This window comes from Solanum lycopersicum, chromosome 6 (assembly GCF_036512215.1).
Source record: "Solanum lycopersicum chromosome 6, SLM_r2.1".
In the NCBI taxonomy this organism is placed as follows: domain Eukaryota; kingdom Viridiplantae; phylum Streptophyta; class Magnoliopsida; order Solanales; family Solanaceae; genus Solanum; species Solanum lycopersicum.
Genome location: NC_090805.1, coordinates 2,312,260 through 2,335,063, shown reverse-complemented (window position 1 = coordinate 2,335,063; position 22,804 = coordinate 2,312,260). Strand labels below are relative to the sequence as shown.

At 32.7% G+C, this 22,804-nt stretch overlaps 1 protein-coding gene and 1 long non-coding RNA gene across 2 annotated transcripts; one reads left to right on the top strand and one right to left on the bottom strand.

The window, feature by feature from the left end:
• Positions 1-409: 409 nt before the first annotated feature.
• Positions 410-8,577, top strand: LOC101243713 (uncharacterized). Its single transcript, XR_182805.5, has 2 exons — positions 410-652; positions 8,296-8,577. It is a non-coding gene; the product is annotated as an uncharacterized lncRNA (long non-coding RNA).
• Positions 8,578-20,464: 11,887 nt separating this feature from the next.
• Positions 20,465-22,132, bottom strand: LOC138349067 (uncharacterized). Its single transcript, XM_069298906.1, has one exon. It carries the CDS (start codon positions 22,130-22,132, stop codon positions 20,465-20,467), a length of 1,668 nt encoding a protein of 555 aa, XP_069155007.1.
• Between the last annotated feature and the right edge of the window lie 672 nt (positions 22,133-22,804).

Here is a 22,804-nt window from a genome sequence, read left to right as displayed (position 1 = left end):
TCTATTACAAATAACTTTACTTTTTATAGCTTTAGTGTTAGATAAAATGATACTTATACAATGGGAAAAGTATTCTGCACCACCAACAGGTTCTTACACTTTTTTACTATTCTTACAACTTTTGATCCCTTTACTATTTTCTAAGTTCCTATTTACTTTTTCATATTTTTCTTTTTTAGATATTTTTATTTACTCGTCAATTTTGACAAATCAAGAAAGAATAGATTTTTTTTTATTATATCCTCATTTAAATTTCTTGAAATTTCATAGTTTTAATTCATTCTTTTTAAAATTGTATTTAATAAAGGTAATATTATAACTTTACTATGTTAATTATTGTTATCTTAATATGTGTACCTTTTATAAAGTGGACAACTATATAGGGAAAGAAGGAGTACATTTTATAATTATTGTTATCTTAATATTTGTATCTTTTATAAAGTGGACAACTATATATGGACAGGGAAAGTACGTTTTGCTTGTATAATCTTGGAATGTAAATCTACTAGATCTGCTTCTTATCTCTAGTAGACTTGCAATAATCATCACAAAGCAGTAGAATTAACAATTGATGTATAATTCTAAAGTCAAATGAAATTATTGCAGATCCAGATCTACCTATTTCATCATTTCTCAAACAACGGCTTCAAAGGTAACATCTTGTTCAATGTCTCTCTAGTCTTCGATCTCTTTTATCTTGTATGGTGTAGGTTTCAAATTAGATACTTCTGAGTACTTTCGGTATTTTAAAGATTTGACAAGTTCATGAATTTTATTTTAGCAATCTTGAAATTTCTAAATCTAGATCTAGCTATTTGATTCGTAATTTAACCTATTACTTCAACCTATCTGACAAAAATATGTGAAAAAGAAAGATTATGCTTAAGGTATCTTTTAATCAGAGGTCTTGGATGTGATATGATGAATGAGAATTCGGACTTTAATTTGAGTTTGGTGATTGAATGCAATGGTTTTCCTTGTTAGGTCAATAATATGCAACCAAAGTAGACACAAAAAATTTGGAGTGTTTAGAATCTTTCATTCTTAACTTTGGCTCGTCTTTTTAGGCGTTTATGTTTAGGGAATGATTTTAGACCTAAGTAAAGTTTTGGTTGAATTATTAGAAGCTTCGGATAGTTTTAGATAATTATGGATAGAGAACTTAATGCACTTCTAAAGAGGCTATGGATGGGGAATAAGTGTGAAGAATTAAAGTGCTGTTGTTGAACTTATAGTTAAATAGTTATGTAATAAAGATATTATTCTTTAATTTAATAAAGGGACGAAATGATAATTCAACTTTGAAGAAATGCGCTTTCCACTTTTAATGTAAATTATATAGAAAATATTGAAATTAAAAATATTAGTTTTATTAATTAATTTATGATTTTCATATTCATTTTTAAATATATTTTTATAATATTTTCTTTCTTTTATCATTTCCGTAATGATATGATCTCTTTAAGTAGCTATATATATGTACATACTGATATGGGAGCGTAATAAGAGATTATTGAGGATAAGTCATGTAGATATATTCATATTATTAGAGGTCTATCATAATTAGTTTTTCATATTTCTTGCTTGACGGTCAATGTACTATTCCATTATTATGAATTTCATTTAATGAATAAAATATAAATAATTTCAGCACTAATAAAAGTTTAAGTTAAAAAAAGTATAAATCGATAAAGAATTAAAAAAAATTAAACTGATAAGAACAAATATAACATTTATATTCTTCTTGAGACTTTAATTATAACAATATATATAGTGAAAAGAAATATATAAGGAATAAAGTTCTTGATGATACCTTCTTTATATATATATATATATATAGAGAGAGAGAGAGAGAGAGAGATAAAAGTAGAGGAATATCAAAGACATTTTAAAGTGTTTTAAATTAAATATTTGAAAGTTATGAACATGAAAAGCACGAGAGTTATAAATATTAAAAATACTAATTGAATAGGCAATTAGATAAGACTTATAAAGATAAATATTTAAAGCAAAAAAAAAACAATAAATAAGTAAATAAAAGAGAGAAAAATATTAGCGGTAAATAATATTGAAATAAATATAGGGTTGTCATATTATTTATAGTGAACAAAAATAGCCACATCATAACAATAAGACTTCAAATATAATTCTTTGATTTTTCCTGTACATGAAAGTAAAATACAAAATGCACATAAATTTTCACAAAGTCAAATACTACTACATTAATTAAGTTATTTAAATTAATTTGGAGAAGAGGAAAAGGTTTAGTTAGAGTATCAGATACAAGTTTTCACGTACTAAATAAATGCACATACTTTTATGGATATTTTAAGTTTTTAATTTTTTTATTTTACACCTTTTTACTTGTAGTATTTATCATAATAGTAATATAGTAATATGATTATTATTTACAATTTAATTAGTTAAATATTTTACAATATTTGAATTAACATAAGGGTAATAAATTGATGATTCAATTTTATACTTCTTCCTTTTATATCTATATCTATCTATCTATCTATCTATCTATCTATCTATCTATCTATATATATATATATATCTATAGATATATATATATATATAGATATATATATATATATATATATAGATATATATATATATATATATATATATATATATACACGACATAACAGGATCAGATCTACAAGGCTGGCGGTAGTCCGCACGGCCATGTAGATCTAGATCTTAGCTTTGTACACCAGGTTATACTATGCAACGTATCATAGTTATGTTTAATGTTTCATCCTAAGTTTCGACTGTATGGTAACCTTTTACTCAAGCATGGGTGCTCATCGTAAACATCAATTGATAGCAGTTCTAACAAGGGTTTCAGACTGCCCCTAACCTCAAAACTGGGACTTACAATACCACATGCTCGCTATCATTGATATTTACAATTTACCATCACCTCGAAACCAAGTCAAAACTTGTGATGAAAGATTAAAGAACTATAATATGAATACATTATAACCTAATTAGATCCAGATATTAGATAAGAACATCATACAGAAATTATGAAGCTAGCATAGATATGAAAATAACTTAGCCGGCCATAGAGGCGGCAACCATGAAGAGATAATAAAAATAAAATAAAAATAAAATACCTTGAAGAGAATTCTTCACACCAAAGCTTAATATATTTCTTAAGAAGGTATATTACAAGAGAGAAGAGAGAAAACTAGAAAAACTGAACCTGCCTTATACCTCTAAATGAGGCTCATTATATAGGAAAATAAAAAACATAATGGGGTCCTCATATGGATCCTACATACTGTTTTAAACCGTTTAAAGATAAGATTCTTGATAAGATATTAAATCTTATCTTTTCCTTTAAGGTTCTTCTTGATTGTGCTTTCCTGCTCTTTCATTGAAGCTAGGAATTCTTCCACTTGTTGCAGCTGTCCTTCTGATAACTCGCAATTTTGATCTACAGACTGTTCATCGGCTGTATCGCTTTGACCACTTCTCATGGAAGTGTCTGACTTATCAAATTCAGCAATATCTGTTAACAAATTTCTTTTAATTTCGGCCAGATATTTATTTATCAATTCTTCTTTATTTCCTTCTTGTATGGAAATCCTTCTAGCAATATGTTTAACTGAGCCCTCTGCAGAAATATCTTTTTGAGGAATTTCTTGATAAATTTTTATAGTGCTGTTGATCTGATCCAAATTGTCCATATAATTTGCCTGAAGCTGGATCCTTACGATTTAATTTATCCCAGAAATTTGTAAAATATTTCCTGTATAAGCAAGGGATGTTTTCTGCTGGGGTATAACCCATTTCTGGGGTCCATTTATGGATCCAAGGGATAGAGAACTCAATGAAAAAATTACATCTGGTCAATTTTATCTATACAAGAAACATGATCTTGTAAAAATAGTTCTGTAATGAATGGGGAGACTTTTGCCCATTCCTTATAAAGATTGAAGAAATTATCTGGCAAAATCTTTACCGTTGGTCCATGGAAAGACCACCAGTTTAAAAACCAATTTGGTAAATCTTTTGTAAAAACTTTAGCACATATTTTCACAAACCATGTGTGCTTTTGTTTATAATTATTATAATAAAAAAACTTTATGAAAAGCTTGGATATAATCCCAGTAGGTAAAACTCATATTTACCCCATTTACCAAAACTTGTTTTTCCTGAAGGGTGAAAATTCCCCAATCGTCAGCTGATATAACTTGCTTGAACGTTATCTTGGAGAAATTATAAATAGTATTATCAAAATCGGCAAAGTGCTAGAATTCTGCACTTTTGGTATAACTGAGAATAGACTCATAATAAGATCGATACTTATATGTCTCTCCAGGAAAATATAATCCTTTCGTAAGATATCTCTGGAGTATATTCCAGGGTTCATTTCTCCTCTGAATATCAGAATTCTCTAAAAGAAATATAATTTCTTTTTTAGCCGTTTCTTTTGGATTACTGACTGGGTAAGTTTCTTTGGCTATGGAAGCAAAAGTATAACTTTGCTCTTTTGTTTACATATATGCTTGAATTTGTTCATATAATGAACTATCTTTTGCTTGCATATATGCGTTTTAACGTTTAACATACGAGCATCAAGGATATTCCTGTCAGATAAAGACAATTGCAAATTAGGTTGAGTATTGAAATATACTGGCCCATAAACAACAGTAGATTCAATAGAACCCATAAGCGATTGTCTAAAATCTAAGTTTCTAGCATCTCTTAGAGCTGCTAAAAATGTTTCAGGTAATCCTTTAAGAGTCAACGGTTTAAAGGCAATCTGTACCATGCCGATATGCATCCAGTTAATCTGGATCTGTAAAGGTCAATATCCTTTTTGTTTAACAATTGAATAGTTTGTTCATCAGAATTTAAAGCAAGAGACTGCTCAGTAGTTTTAATCACCTGCTTAGTAGATAATTTATCAAACCAACCATAATCATAAATTAATCTGGTATCCACTTTAGGGATAGTCCACCTGTTTAACAAATCAAGATCTTGAGGTATATCTACCTCTTCTAATCTAGAACTTTTAATATTATTATTATCACCCCAGTTCATGAAAGTTTATAAAATTTTCATATCCATGCTTCACATCATAAGATCTATTACATGTTCTTAAAGAGTATCTGGCTCTGATACCATAACAGGATCGGATCTACAAGGCTGGCGGTAGTCCGCACGATCTTATTATGAGTCTATTCTCAGTTATACCAAAAGTGCAGAATTCCAGCACTTTGCCGATTTTGATAATACTATTTATAATTTCTCCAAGATAACGTTCAAGCAAGTTATATCAGCTGACGATTGGGGAATTTGCACCCTTCAGGAAAAACAAGTTTTGGTAAATGGGGTAAATATGAGTTTTACCTACTGGGATTATATCCAAACTTTTCATAAAGTTTTTTATTATAATAATTATAAACAAAAGCACACATGGTTTGTGAAAAATATGTGCTAAAGTTTTTACAAAAGATTTACAGAATTGGTTTTTAAACTAGTGGTCTTTCCATGGACCAACGGTAAAGATTTTGCCTGATAATTCTTCAATCTTTATAAGGAATGGGCAAAAGTCTCCCCATTCATTACAAACTATTTTTACAAGATCATGTTTCTTGTATTGATTAAATTGACCAGATGTATTTTTTCATTGAGTTCTCTATCCCTTGAATCCATAAATGGACCCCAGAAATGGATTATACCGCAGCAGAAAACATCCCTTGCTTATACAGGAAATATTTTACAAATTTCTGGGATAAATTAAATCGTAAGGATCCAACTTCAGGCAAATTACATGGACAAGAGCTTTTGGATCAGATCAACAGTACTATAAAAATTTATCAAGAAATTCCTCAAAAAGATATTTCTGCAGAGGGCTCAGTTAAACATATTGCCAGAAGGATTTCCATACAAGAAGGAAATAAAGAAGAATCGATAAATAAGTATCTGGCCGAAATTAAAAGAAATTTGTTAACAGATATTGCTGAATTTGATAAGTCAGACACTTCCATGAGAAGTGGTCAAAGCGATACAGCCGATGAACAGTCTGTAGATCAAAATTGCGAGCAATCAGAAAGACAGCTGCAATAAGTGGAAGAATTCCTAGCTTCAATGAAAGAGCAGGAAAGCACAATCAAGAAGAACCTTAAAGGAAAAGATAAGATTTAATATCTTATCAAGAATCTTATCTTTAAACTGTTTAAAACAGTATGTAGGGCCCATATGAGGACCCCATTATGTTTTTTTATTTTCCTATATAATGAGCCTCATTTAGAGGTATAAGGCAGGTTCAGTTTTTCTAGTTTTCTCTCTTGTAATATACCTTCTTAAGAAATATATTCAGCTTTGGTGTGAAGAATTCCCTTCAAGGTATTTTATTTTATTTTTTATTATCTCTTCATGGTTGCCGCCTCTATGGCCGGCTAAGTTATTTTCATATCTATGCTAACTTCATAATTTATGTATGATGTTCTTATCTAATATCTGGATCTAATTAGGTTATAATGTATTCATATTATAGTTCTTTAATCTTTCATCACAAGTTTTGACTTGGTTTCGAGGTGGTGGTAAATTATAAATATCAATGATAGCGAGCATGTGGTATTGTAAGTCCCCGTTTTGAGGTTAGGGGCAGCCTGAAATCCTTGTTAGAACTGCTATTAATTGATGTTTACGATGAGCACCAATGCTGTATAACTGGGTAAGAAGAGTCGTATGACGACCTTGAAGATTGGTAAGAGGATGATCTTCCTCTTCCTCGGCTGTTCCTCTCTCCTCGGCCACGTATATGAGACCATGGAGGATCGTCTCCTCCTGCCATTCTGCAAAGTTGAGCAACTTCATTAGTAGCTGTCAAAATGTCCTTCAATATCATATTCCCAGATATCATCATTAAGGGAAACAGTTGAATAATCATGTAAAAAATCTTCCATGAGAAGTAAATCAAAGATTCTATCAATAATAGTTTCTTTTAAGTCAGCGTTTAAAGGTTGTAAGACTCTAAAAATAGTGATGAGAGTCTCGTTTCCCAGAACATAACTATAAGGAGACATCTTTCAGAAATTCTCTAGATAAGAAATCAGGGAGAGAGTTATCATTTCCCTTTTTATAATGAATCTCAAAATCAAAAGGCGCTAATTGTGCTGGCCATCTGGCAAACATTAATTTTGAGATATCGTGCTTGAAATCTTTATCAAACATATATTTGACTGACTGAGCATCAGTTCTGATAATAAATTTTTGATTATATAAATCATCCTGAAATTTTAATATACATTTAACCACACAAAGCATTTCGTGTGCCACAGTTGCATATTTCTGCTGTGAATCAGACCATTTGCCTGAATGAAATCGAACAAGATATTCAATTTTATCATGGGGATTTACTTGTTTAAGTATTCCTCCATAACCAATATTTGAAGCATCAGTTTCAATAATTTTAACCCAATTTGGATTAGCAAGAGAAAGGCAGGACAAATATTTAACTCTTTGCTTAATGGTTTTAACCAAATTAGTAAGATCATTACTCCAAGGTAAAATTCTTCCTTTCTTCAACCTATCTGTCAAAGGAGCAACATCTTTAGATAAATTTTTATAAAAAGGAGAAATATAATTTAAACTGCCCAAAAATCTTTGAACCATAGTTTTATCAGTAATTTCATCAGGAAATTTTGATGTAAAATCTATGGATCTCTGGATTGGAGTAATTCTCCCTTGGCAAATTTGATGACCCAAAAATCGCACATCCGTTTGAAAAAGACTCATTTTGGTTTTAGATATAACCAAACCATTTTGAATAACAATATTTTTAAAAATATCAAGATGCTTGATATGAGATTCTAATGTTTTAGAATAAACAAGGATGTCATCAATATAGACAATAATAAAATCCATATAAGGATTAAAAATATCATTCATAATTTTTTGAAATTCAGATGGAGCATTTTCTAAACCAAAAGGCATAACGTTCCATTCATATTGACCAAAGGAAACATTAAATGCAGTTTTATAAGTATGTTCTTTAAAAATCTGAATTTGCCAATAACCTGATTTTAAATCAAATTTAGAAAATATATTGGCATCATATAATCTTGATAAAAGATCTTTTTTATTAGGAATAGGATATCTAATCCATTTTAAAACTTTGTTTAAAGGTTTGTAATTTATTACTAACCTGGGAACACCTCTTTCTTGTTCTGCAGCTTTGTTCACATAAAATGCAGTACAAGACCATTGAGATTTAGAGGGTTTTATAAGTCCCTTTGCTAATAAATTATCAATTTCTTTTTTTTGCAGAAATCAACAAGTTCAGAATTCATTTGACAGGGGCGAGTTGTAGGAATATTTTCTTCATTAAAGGAATCCTCATAAGGCAGAGTTACAATATGCTTTTTCCTGTCCGAAAAAGCATTTGGATGATCTGCACAAATATCAGAAGCTATTTTGCCAGAAATTAGTTTAATTTTTTCTTGGACTTTAGGAGACTGTAAAGAATCAGAAATATTCAAACTGTAAATCTCCATTTGTAAAGACTCAATATGCTTTTGTTTTGAATGAATCAAAGAGTTAATATCCCTAGTAACTGGTTCAGTTATGAACTCAAAATTAATAGCATTACCTTTATAATTTGCTGTAAAACCTTTTGCATTTAAATTTGAAAAAGGATAAATAGCATTTATAAAAGGAGTGCCAAGTATAATTGGCGAGTTTAACTGATTTTTAACCAAGAAGAAAAAGTGAGGAATACAAACTTTACTTTGGCAAATGCAAGTATTAGACAATTTATATTTTATGTCTAAAGCATGATTAGATGCAGATTTAACAATATGAGTAGTTTTTTCAAAATATCTTGAAGGAACTAGTCCTTCTTGAATGCAGCTAACATCAACACCACCATCAATCATAGCAATACTAGTAATTTTAAAATCATTATTAATGAGAATGGTACAATTTATATACCAACGATGAGCAGTAACAATTTGAAGCATACCAAGAAATTTAACACTTGGTTCAGGGTCTTCATCATTTAAAACATTTTTCCCTTTTTCTGAAATAGAAATATCATCATCAGAAATATTATTTTCCAATTGGGAAATACGATGATTATTTATCAACTAGTTTTGTTTTAAAGATTTAATTTCTTTCTTAAGGTTTTCAACCTATAGCTTTAAATCATCCAAAGAAGTATCTCTAATAATACTTGGTCTTTTCTTTTCAAGTCTAGTAAAAACTTCTTGAATAGAATAAGGACTAGTATTAAAGTTTTCAAAAGGTTTTTCCTTCTTTGGTTTTTCAAAATCCTTTGAAGAAGTTGGTTTTGAAGAAGCCATATTTAAAATCTTGTTTCTAAGATTTTCATCTGAAACATCTTTTAAAAGTTCAATAATATTTTCTGAAGAAATCATTTTAAAAGATAAATCTTCAAAACTTTGATGTAATTTATCAATATAAGAATCTCCTATTTGAGACTGCAATCTATAAAATTCATCATGGCCACAAGTACAATTACCGTCTGGGCAATTAGAACAATTGTTGGAAATCTCAATATTTCCTTCCGAGGTATAACCTGAAGATTCTTCTGATTTATTAGAAGAATTAGAATCTGAATCTGATTCATAAAGTAACTCATATAATTTATCTTGCATTGGTTCATCCAATTTCAAAGCTTTGAACTTATCAGCTTTGCAGATATTTGCAAGATGACCAAATCGTCCACACTTATAACATTTAATGTTTTTCAAATCTCTTGTAGAAAAGTTTTTTGCAAATCTTGTTGCTTTCCTATATGATTTCTTTTCTTCTTTTTTCTCTTTATGATGTTTTGAACGATGACTTCTTTTATGATGTCTTTCTTTTTCATGATTCGTCTTTAGTTTAGACGATCCTTCTATACCAAACTGAGTACAGAAATCTCCTAATTGAGATCTTTCAGACTTTTGAGTCTTTTTTATCTGCTGAGCAAGTTTAAGCTCGTTGCAAAGATTTAATCCTTCTTGTGTACAAGTACCTATTAACTTTCCATAAGTTAATGTATTATAAGGAATTTCTAATTGATCCCCTCTTAAAACCTTTTTCACCCTTTCTGCAAATAAGGGTGGAAGACCATCAATGAATTTATTTTTCCAATACTCATATTTACTTTCAGGTAGTTCCATTACTCTACTCATGAAAGTATCTTTGTACCATCGAAAATGACCCAAATGTTTACACTTAAGTCCATTTAGAAGGGTTCTAATAGTCTCATTCTGGTTGGAAAATCTTCCATTAAAATGTTCCAAAATGGTTAAAACAAGTGTATAAACCGCATCTTCAACCTTATTAATTGAAGTCCTTTCTGCTGGTTGACCCTTTTCATCAGTACCAAACTCTCTTATAATTTCTTCTTTGTATGCATTCATAATTGCATGTCTTTCTTCAGGTGTTAGGAAATTATCCCACCATCCTCTTAATTGACCTGTAAAACCTGCTATAATCATTTTACAAATAGCATGGTCATTATTGTTATTTGTATGACGACAAATTGATGAGTACATCAATATACGATGTACCACAATTGATACCTGTCTTTCAGTTAGGGCATCAATATTCCATTCATATACCTCATTTCCACTGTAGGGTGTGTTAGTTTGATTCCAATCTCTTTCTTCAACTAGCACATCTTCAGGAGTAGGATGAGGATAATAATAAGTCATCATTGATGGAAGAGTTGCATATCCTCTTTTTCCTATAACCTTTTATTTCTGGTTATATCCAGACTTAAATCTTCTCGAATGAATTTCCGAATTATCTTGACCCATATTTTGAAGACTAGATAACTGATCAAAATAATCATTTTTAGGAAAATCATTAGAAATAGGTTTTGAACCTAAACCAGATAATTTCTTGTCAAGAAGATCTTCAACTTCTTTATAAAAAGATTTAACTTTAAAACCCGTTGTATCAATAGGTCGTTGAAGATGAGTAGGGACATTTAAAACAGTTTTTGAAGTAGAAGCTATATCTTCCTTAGGAATTTCTTGCAAATTTTTTACTAAAATAGTTAAATCATCTAATTTTTTATCCAAAGAACTGATATGCTCACCAAGGTTAAAGACTTAAATAATTATTTTGAGAAATAAGGTTATTAACCTCTTGAATAGTAATCTGGGCAACATCTGTTTCAATAAATTTTTTAAATGCTGAAAAAGTTATCCCAGTATTATTTGGTAAAATAAAAGGAGCTTGTGGAGGATAAAAAGCTTTAACAATAGCACTACCACTTTCTTTATAAGTTCTTTCAATAACATTAATATATACAGGTAAATAAGTAGTTATAAACCAAGGAACAAAATAAATAATTTTGTTATGTAATCTGCAAACATCATAAAAATCTTCAGAAATATTTTTTAAACCATTTTCACTATAAGTTTCAAAAAACCAAGTTCTAAACTGGTTCCATTTTCTTTTATAAAATTCTTTTTGAATATGTTTTCTTGCCAGGGATCCTGGACTAAAATCAATAAGTTGTGAAAACATAATTAAATATCATTAAGATCTGTTGCTTTATCAACACTGAAGTCCATTTCAGACTGAGTTGGATCCAAATCTGACAACTTATCTGTTGCTTGAACAATAATTGTTTTAGGGTCTATCCTTACCCTTTCAACCAATCCTTCACTCATAGTATCACATAGAGTGTGAAGAGACAAAGGTCTTCGCCTAGCAATTCCATAACTAGGACCTTCATTACTTACAGGAGAAATATGCTGAATTTCTGGTAACCTTCTGTAGCCAGAAAAAGATCTCCTGTTGTAAACTGGAGAATTATAAACAGAAGAGTTATCTGAAAACTCTATACATACCTTTCCATCAAGATTCTGGGAAATTTGGGAATAGTTACTATTAGTAACTTCTTCAGCAACCTGTCTTTGGGACACAGCATTGTTTAAAATCCATATTTCAGGAAAATTGATCTCATCCCATTTAATAGGCCTTCTTGTCGTAATTTTTGATTTAACAAAATTAGTTTCGACAAGGATAGTTTCACTAGATGAATCGTATAACTTACATCTAGGATTCAAAGTAGTTAACAACTTATAATAAATTCTATAAGAAAGGCATATAAGCTCAGATCCGACTGCATAGTTATATCCATGCGTTTTAACGTTTAACGTAAGAGCATCAAGGATATTCCTGTCAGATAAAGACAATTGCAAATTAGGTTGAGTATTGAAATATACTGACCCATAAGCAATAGTAGATTCAATAGAACCCATAAGCGATTGTCTAAAATCTAAGTTTCTAGCATCTCTTAGAGCTGCTAAAAATGTTTCAGGTAATCCTTTAAGAGTCAACGGTTTAAAGGCAATCTGTACCATGCCGATATGCATCCAGTTATATCTGGATCTGTAAAGGTCAATATCCCTTTTGTTTAACAATTGAATAGTTTGTTCATCAGAATTTAAAGCAAGAGACTGCTCAGTAGTTTTAATCACCTGCTTAGTAGATAATTTATCAAACCAACCATAATCATAAATTAATCTGGTATCCACTTTAGGGATAGTCCACCTGTTTAACAAATCAAGATCTTGAGGTATATCTACCTCTTCTAATCTAGAACTTTTAATATTATTATTATCACCCAAGTTCATGAAAGTTTATAAAATTTTCATATCCATGCTTCACATCATAAGATCTATTACATGTTCTTAAAGAGTATCTGGCTCTGATACCATAACAGGATCGGATCTACAAGGCTGGCGGTAGTCCGCACGGCCATCTAGATCTAGATCTTACCATAACAGGATCGGATCTACAAGGCTGGCGGTAGTCCGCACGGCCATCTAGATCTAGATCTTAGCTTTGTACACCAGGTTATACTATGCAACACATCATAGTTATGTTTAATGTTTCATCCTAAGTTTCGACTGTATGGTAACCTTTTACTCAAGCATTGATGCTCATCGTAAACATCAATTGATAGCAGTTCTAACAAGGGTTTCAGGCTGCCCCCTATATATATATATATATATATATATATATATATGATATATATAATATATCATATTATATCATATTATATATATATATATGATAGCAGTCCGCGCGGCCATCCAGATCTAGCCTTGCACATGACCAAGTTATACTGGAAAACTTATTATAGTTATGTTAAAAATTTTATCCTAAGTTTCGCCTGTATGGTAAACTTTTACTCAAGCATGGAGCTTGCCTTAATATTAATAGAAGCAGTTCTAACAAGGGTTTCAGGCTGCCCCTTTCTTCATTTTTAACGGGGACTTACAATACCGCATGCTCGCTATCATTAATATCAGACTTACCACCATTTTGAAACCAAGTCAAAACTTGTGATAAAAGATTTAAGAACTATAATAAAAATTCGTTATAACTTGATTAGATCCAGATATTAGACAAGAACGTCATACAGAAATTATGAAGCTGGCATAGATATGAAAATTATCTTAGCCGGCCATGGAGGCGGCAATCATAAGAGAGAATAATAAAAGAAAATACATTGGAGTTTAATATTCAAACCAAAGTTATTCTTTATTGCTCACAAGAGAGTTTTTACTGTCACACCCCTTTTTAGCGCGGCGGCGTATGGGTTTTTTCAATTTAAGTGACGTAATTAATTAGGGGATTGTTTTGATTTTTTTCAGAGCCGCCACTTGGAATTGAGTTACGGTGTTCCAAGTCACCTTTTTTGTTTAATCCTTAATTAAAAGGAAATGACTCTTTGTTTGGTCTGCGAACGAGTTCGGGTAAGGAATTCTGTTGACCAAGGGGAAGGTATTAGGCATCCCTCGAGTCCCGCGGTTCTAGCACGGTCGCTTTATGGACATTTATGACTTAAACTAATTTATGAATATTGTATTATTAAGACAACAGTATTTACCCTCATTCTTTGATTTATTTAAATATATTAAAACTACCTTATTTTATTAATCTATGCCCTTTAATTAAAAATATATATATACGCATATAAATTAAATCAAACAAAGCAGAATAAAATAAGATATTCTTTATTTTAACTTTTTCTTTTGTTATTATTATTATTTTTTATTTTTTATTCTATTTTTTTACGTTTTTCTTTTTTTTACCTTCTCATCTTTGGTTATTATTATTATTTTATTGTTATTATTATTTTTTATACTTTCAAGGTTTTATTTGTTTTTTTTTATTTCAACTTAATTTTTTTTGTTTGGACAAAGAAACTTTCAAAGAAATAAAAAATTCTTTCCTCTTCAATTGAATTTTTTTATATTATTTTTATACTTCTTTTCTATTTTTTTTGTTTTCTCTGTTCCCTCTTTTTTTAGTATGTTCTTTTTCACAGTTTATTTTTTTTTAACTTTTCCCTTTTTCATTTTATTATTATTATTATTATTATTATATTTTTTTCATTTTTATTTTTATTCGATTTTTTTACGTCACTAACATTAAACAAAAATTCTACTAACTAAAATTAATATATTTACATAATAGCTACACATGTTATCATTATAAACTAAATATTAAAAATTACATGACTTGGACAATAATTTTACTTAAAGATAAAATAAACTACGGGTTATTTAAATATATAATAAATCATGGTTTGATATAATAATTTCACACTAAATATAATTATACCAAGGATCTAAACATAAAACTGATATGAACGTTTGAACATACTTCATACAATAACATGAATAAATATTAATGGTTTAAACATACGCGAAATTTAACAACTTTAATATATATTGCAATTCATTCTCGCATTATCATGACATAAAACTAATACAAAATAGAATTAGTATTACCTCTTGTGGAAATTATTTCACCAAAAGAAAACAATTTGAATAAGAAACCGCGAAAGTAAACTCAACTTCAACTTTTGTTTTTGAGTCAAAGCAAAATATGTAAATATATTTTCTGATTTTTGTTTGTAGAAGAGTCTCTTTCTTTTTATGTTTATTTTTTCTTTTCACCTTTTTTTCCTTCTTTTCTCTTCTGATTGTTCTTTTTTTTTTTTACCTTTTTGATGTTGTCTCCTTTTTTTTTGTTTTCTGATCTCTCTCTCTCTCTTTTTTTATATATTTTGTGTAGTGTGTGCAGGTCGTGGGAGTGAATGGGGAGTGGGAGTGGGGAGTGGGGTCGTGGGTTGTGTGTGTGTTTTTTTTTTAAATATTAAATATATATATGAAAATGATAATTATATTAATTTCTAATTGTTTTGAGTAAATAAATAAACAAAGCTAAATGTATAAATTCGGTTAAAATTACGTGTCTACAGTTTGCCCCTCTTTGACTGGAAACACGGAGAGTTTTCAGACAAAGAAGTAGACAAAGTGACAAGTTTTGACCGAACACTTATTTGAAAGACCAAAATTTGTGCGACCGAGTCCTTGTTTGGACATCCTACATATCCCGGGTGATAAGGAAATCAGGCCACTTGTAGTTCGAGGAGATAAAGTGATGAGTTGGAAGTTAAGTGAGGTTCCATCGAGGCTCCAGATCGCGGCTCTTATCCTTACATAAAAATTGAAAACTATTAGTCAAAAGAAAAATAAATGTACAAACTTCTATCCACGCAGCTTTTCTTGAATCTTCACTTGAATTTTGACTTTAAGATATCACCTTGATTTTTGAGTGAATATCTTAACTTAGAATTGGAATGGAGGCAGAACTTGCCACTTAGACGGATCTTTTGACATTCTTCAAAATGACAACTTGAAAAATGCTCTTGAATGAATGCGTGTTTTCTTGATCAAAAGTTGACTAGTAAAAGATGTGTGGAAGTCAGGCTGCTACATGCATTGAAGAAGCTAATTCTAACCATCATGGAATTGATTATTCTAAAAATTTGAAACTTTGTTCTTTAATTTCAAATCCCGGTTTCGCTTGAGAAAACCGGAGAACCACCACAATCAAACAAAAAAAATAAATAAAATTTTTGCCCCAGTTTTCACTGGGAAATTTTTTTGTGAGTTATTAGCAAATATAAATATAAAACATAAACTTCGGCTAGGAAGTGTTTATTTCAGGAGAAAATAAAACTAAAAATCTAGACTAGGAAGTGATAATCCTATGAGAAAGTAATCTAATCCCATTATTCAGGAGGGTCCTGCTAGTCCCATTATCCAAGAGGGTTATGCTAGTCCCATTATCCAGGAGGGTCCTGCTATTCCCATTATCCAGGGGGGTCCTGCTAATCCCATTATCCAGGTGGGTCCTGCTAGTCCCATTATCCAGGAGGGTCCTGCTAGTCCCATTATCCAGGAGGGTCCTGCTAGACCCATTATCCAGGAGGGCCCTGCTAATCCCATTATCCAGGAGGGCCCTGCTACTCCCATTATCCAGGGGGGTCCTGCTAGTCCCATTATCCAGGAGGGTCCTGCTAATCCCATTATCCAGGAGGGTCCTGCTAGTCCCATTATGAAGGAGGGTCCTGCTAGTCCCATTATCCAGGAGGGTCCTGCTAGTCCCATTATCCAGAAGGGTCCTGCTAATCCCATTATCCAGGAGGGTCCTGCTAATAAAGTTTTCAACAAACTAATAATACCAACGAAACATTGTGAATCCTATCTTCATTATTTGGAAGTTCCTTCAAGGAGAAAAATAATAATAATAGTAATAAATAAAATAAATATTCCAACATTCAAGTAATTGCTATTTTGATATATATTAGCCAACTTTCATATAATATTCCACAAGTCTTTATTGTAGGGTTTTCATTTCGCTCGCTGCAGACTAGGTTGAACATCTAGGTTCCTCGAATCCTCAATCTTGAAACAACTTGTGTCCCTGCTTCAACAAAGAAAATTTGTGAGTTTGAAAAGGTGGCGGTTGGTTTGTGGTTCCATCCTTCGACAAGGGCGGCTCAAACACTTATGACGCTTTGGTTGTTTCCAAAGGTCAATACTTCTTATTGATTGATAGTACTTTCATCCGATTTTGCTTACTTTGGGACCTAAATCCAATGTCTTTATCCCACAACACTCATTGTTTAGCCTTCATAGGATCAGAGAATTTTCGAATTCAACACTTGAAGACAGATTAACTCAGTAGCCTGATGCTTTGCCTAGTACCGATTAGAGACTTGGTAGCGAGTCTTGAAATTCCTTCATAGTTTTTTTTTTACAAAGACTCGACTCAAATACATACCAAAAAAGTGACGAAAAAAAGTATAAGAAAATTACGAACTATATGAGAATAAAAAAAAAGATTCGATGAAGACTTTTTTTTTGGTAAGAAGAAGAAAGAAAAACTTATCTGAGTGTGGGAGCCGAGTCTACTGATCATGCCATGCAATTTGAATTGATTTCCAGACTTGGCTATCCAATCTATTCACCAACCATTATTGATTATTCAATCTTGATGTGGAATTCCAACACTTTAATGAAGCCATAAATAATCTGAACCCTTATAGACTTTGTGATATTCACGAAGGTCTTTGCCGCTAAAACTCAATCATGTTAATTGCTCCAGCTCACATCTACCTTATGGTGCATGTCAGAATTTTCACCAATAAGACTCTTTGATATTCAGCTCCTTTTCGCCTTACGGTGCCCACTTAGGGTTTTCACCAATAAGACTCTCTCATTTTTATTTCTTTCTACTCACACTTGTCTTATGGTGCCCATTCAGGATTTTTACCTACCCTTAACCGACTTTCTCTCGACATATCAAGGGTTGATAAAAAGACTTTTTTTTTATTTTAGATGATGGGGTTGATTTTGAGCTTTAAGATGAGAGACCGAATAAATAAACAAACGACTTTTGCCCCAGTATACTACAATATGAATTTTTTGATTTGTATTTGGTTGAACCGAACCCAATATTAGGGCAGCCTACGTATCTTGCCGAAACAAGAATCAGGTCAAACGTAGTTCAGGCAATTTGTTTTTGTTTTTGTTTTTGTTTTTTTTGTTTTTTTTTTATTATTTTTTTTTGAAAAGTCAAGGAAACAGCATAACCAAGAGATCCCATTGAATCAACCCTTGAAATGTCGAGCCCAAACATAAGGGTTTCTAATGTCGAAACTCAATCATATGTAATACCTTTTCACAGCATCAGCATTGACGACCGTTTCTGTCACTTTTCCTTCTATATCTGTTAAGTAAATAGCACCATTGGGTAATACCCTTTTAACAACGAATGGACTTCTCCAATTTGGAGAAAATTTGCCTTTGGTTTCGGCATGATGTCGCAAAATTCGTCTCAACACTAATTAATCCTCTTTAAAATGTTTGGGACGCACCTTTTTGTTATATGCCCGTGCCATTCTTTTCTGATATAATTGACTATGACATACTAATGCCAGACGCTTCTCATCAATCAAACTCAATTGCTCTAACCGAGTTTTGATCCACTCATCATCATTAATTTCAGTCTCCACAACGATTCGTAAATATGGGATATCGATCTCTGCAGGTATAACTGCCTCAGTCCCGTATACCAGTGAATATGGAGTAGCGATCTTGAAATTCCTTCCTTACTTCTTCAAATACTCTGTCTTCATCATGTTCAATTTCTTGACTCATTATTTCAATATTAGGTCGAAGATTAGATTGGATATTAAGATCTGGCGAAAAATTCTGCATGCATGTCATATCACTAGAATCGGCATAGAAAGAACTCTATAAAAGAAAATGAACAAATACATTAGACTGAAATAAAGATGCAATTACATCCTATTGAAAAGGGAAATAGAATGTTTGAAATAAAACGACAAGATAAAATCCGAATTACAATCCTTGAATGAACCAGACAACAAAAGAAAAAACAAGACAGACTACCAAGACTCGCCTTTAACGGGGAGAGGGGTGGCCTCCCAATTGTTTAGCTTGACATCAGGACCAATGAATTGCACATCTCTGTCGCTAGTGCCTTCTCCGAGTTCCACCATATCAACCTCGACAAATAGATCTTGAAAATAGTTGATCATTTCTTCGTTAACTTTCATCACTGGCTCTGGAAAAGATGATTGATAAGATTTTGTTGCGCGGGCTTTGATGAAAGATTTGTAGATTGGTTGTATAGGCTTGGTAAGTAACCATACATCTCTCTTCTGCTTCTTTGCCTTCATTTTGTCCTCGACTCTAGGTTGGTAGCCTAAGCCAAAAGTACCGATGCTCTTTCGTAGACTCAATGGATAAGCTCTCCCTTGTAGGAAGATTCCTAAGCCTTTACCCGGCTCAAACCCATGGGCATATTTGGTTTTGAAATGACACTTTCTTCTGGGACATGCTCAATAACCACTACCTCAAAAGCTTGATAAACTAGTGTCTCATTCTCATTATCCGCCTTGATAAAAGGGGAGGAAGAATCTTTGCAGATTGACAAATCCCCCTCACCATGAACAATCACTTCTTGTCGGTTGTATTCAAACTTAATCATTTGATGCAACGTTGAGGGGACTGCTCCAGCCTTATGCACCCATGACCTCCCTAACAATAGATTGTAGAATGCGTTGATATCCAACACTTGAAAATTCATAGCGAAATCCACAGGCCCTATGGTTAGTATGAGCTCTATCTCACCAATAACATCTGTTTTTGACCCATCAAAAGCTCTAACACATACATTGTTGGGTCGGACCCTTTCAGCACTAACATTCAATTTCTGTAGAGTTGATAAAGGACAAATATTTGCTCTAGATCCTCCATCAATTAGAACTCGAGTGACATATGAAAGCTCACACTTTACAATGATATGTAGGCCTTCGGTTATGTCATGTACCTTCTTTGGGTAGTTCATCATCTGAAAAGGTGATGCGGTTTACCTCAAATATTCTCCCAGCAATTTTCTCTAACTGACTCACTGTAACTTTACTAGGATCATGTGCTTCATTCAAAATTTTCATTACAGCCTTACGATGTTCATCAGAATGTATTAGCAAAGACAACAAAGAGACTTGGGCTGGAGTTTTTCTTAATTGTTCCACCACGGAGTAGTCTGATAGTTTCATCTTCCTCAGGAGTTCCTCTACCTCTCCTTCAGTGACCGGACTCTTTATTTGTATTTGGTCATTTTTAGTTTTCCTTAATTCCATCGGGACATAACATCTTCCTGAACGGGTTATTCCTCCCACTCCATCTATTTCTTCATCAATTTCTTTTCCCTTGTATGTCACAACAGTAAGCTCATAATTCCAGGGAACAGCTTTGGGGTTAGTCATTGGGAGCTGGGATACTGGCCTGATAATCACAGGAGGAATATGGGCCCCTTGCACAATCAAGATAGGTTTGTTTGGCCTTTTTGGAACAAACGATTTTGCCTTACTCGGACTTGCCCAATCATCTTCAAGGGCTCCTTTCACAGTTAAGATGGGTGTGTTTGATGGACTCAACTTTTCTAACACACTTTCCGCCCCTAAAGGAATCATTTTTGTTAAATCAACAACACTTGCTGACTTCTCAATGCCAGTTCCAACCCTAAGGATTGGCTTATGCGAAGATGCAAACTCTTCATAACCCTTCATCATTTATAGCATGTTTGTTTCAGTATGTCTCGGTAATGGATTTTGATTGATGTTGGGTCCACTTGGACTTTCAACTATAATTCGATTAGAATCGATCAAATCCTGAATGGCCCTTTTCAAATACCAACATCTCTCTATGTTGTGCCCTGGGGCATTAGAACAATATGCGCAATGTTGAGAATAATCCAAGTTTCTCGGGGGAGGATTCGACATCTTTCTCTCAATAGGACTCAAAACATTCAACGTCCTTAATTTTTGGAACAAGCTAGCATACGACTCCCCAATAGGAGTGAACTCACCTTTAACGCCATTTCCCTTTTTGTATTGTGGTCTAGGACGGAAAGGAATTCTAGCAGTGTTTTGATGAACTTGTGGGGGCGGTGGATGATTTTGTGGAGTTGGTGCACGCCATTGTGGATAAGAAGGGGGTGCAATTGGTTGTGCATTAAAAACATGATATGGAGTGTATGGCATAGAATATTGTGGAGCTTGGGAAGGAAAATAGTGTTGTGGGGAATTACCTAGAACATGAGTCCTAGGCGCTGATACAATAGTGGACACATTCTCCCTTCTCTTCTTCCCTCCAATATTTCCAGAACCATTTTGAAGTACTTGTGTTGTGGCTTTTAAGGCAGCCTGACTTACAATCTTTCCAGACTTGATGCCATTTTCCACCATTTCCCCTACCTTAATAACTTCAGCGAATGTCTTTCCTACGGCAGAAAGCAGATAGTGAAAGTAATCAGGTTCTTGCGCCTGGAGAAAAACGTCAATCATCTCTGACTCCTTCATCGATGGTTTAACCCTAGCAGCTTGTTCCCTCCATCTGATAGCATATTCAAGAAAATTTTCCGTGGTCTTTTTTCTCATGATAGCTAACGAGGAGCGATCTGGAACAATGTCAATATTATATTGGAATTGTTGTACAAAACATCGAGCCAAATCATCCCATGTGTGCCAGTTGGTGATATCCTGATCTATGAACCATTCAGATGCAATTCCTACTAAGCTTTCCCCAAAATAGGCCATTAGTAACTCTTCTTTGCCCTCTGCACCCCTCAATTGGTTGCAATATCTCTTTAGATGAGCAATGGGGTCTCCGTGACCATCGTATTTTTCAAACTTTGGAGTTTTAAAACCAGCAGGCAAATGGACGTGAGGAAACATACACAAGTCACTGAACGAGATGCCTTTGTGGCCTCCTAGTCCTTGCATATCTCTTATACTCTGTTCCAAACTCTTCATTTTCTTAGTCATTTCTTCATGTTCCTCATTCTTGACCATTCTCTCAATTTCGGCAGGGGAACTATATTGATGAATGTGGGGATGAGAGCTTGGAATTTTAATGGCCTCTTCAAGAGTGTAACTCTGATCACGCCGAACTTTGGACGGAGGATCTCTGTTGGATTTAGGCACCATCGTTGGCTGCGGGATGCTGTTAGTCGGGGCAGTTGACACAAAGAGTGGATTACTTATCACAGGCGTATTCGAAGGGCGCACCATAGAAGTTCCAGCGAAATTGAATGTGTTAGCATAGGGGTCGAATCCAGGGGGATATATCGGATCGCTTGTCGACACCTGGATAGGGTGAGACATATTTGTATTAAAATAGTCTCGGATTGAAGATGGTGAAGGTTGTCCACTCATCCAAGCCTCGTACATCTCTGCCATTTGTTGTCTTAACACCCTTATCTCTTCTGTTGTCCCTGTTTCTTGTGAAGTTATCTGGTTTTGGATCTTCTCATCATTGTCCGATTCATTTCCATCTCTGGGGGGCCATTTTCTGTTTCCCTTTCGATCTTGTGTTGTAAGGATGTGATGTCAGTTTAACCACAAACCAACCACCTTTAAGCTAGTATGTCCCTCTTTATTTCTCTCTCTCTCTCTCTCTCTATCTCTCTCTATCTCTCTCTCTCTCTCTGAATAGAGTAACAAACCTATTAGTGTTAAGAAATTATGCACATTGTATCCACATACATACTTCTAATATGGAGGACCTCATGTTTCATCCCGGCTTACCTAGACATTCTTCTCTTCATTAGTTTTTTAATATTTTATTATTATTATTTACTTATTTACTTATTTATTATCATTATGAATATTATTTTTTAAGAGAAAAAAAAAGAAAAGAAAATAATAATAATAATAATAATAATTTGGATCGAACCCCCTGGGTTGCCTACGTATCATGTTTGGCCCATGAATCAGATCTTGCGTAGTTCAAGAAAGATATTAATAATAATAATAATTTTTTTTTGCATGACATATGCATATAAGGCGACCGAAAGTAAATCTTTTTCATTCATTTTCAAATATTTGAAACAATGATTTGAATAAAACAAA

What these genes read in the sequence shown, in the direction of transcription:
- LOC138349067 (XM_069298906.1), bottom strand. Translation starts at nt 22,132, where the DNA reads ATGGCAGAGATGTACGAGGCTTGGATGAGTGGACAACCTTCACCATCT.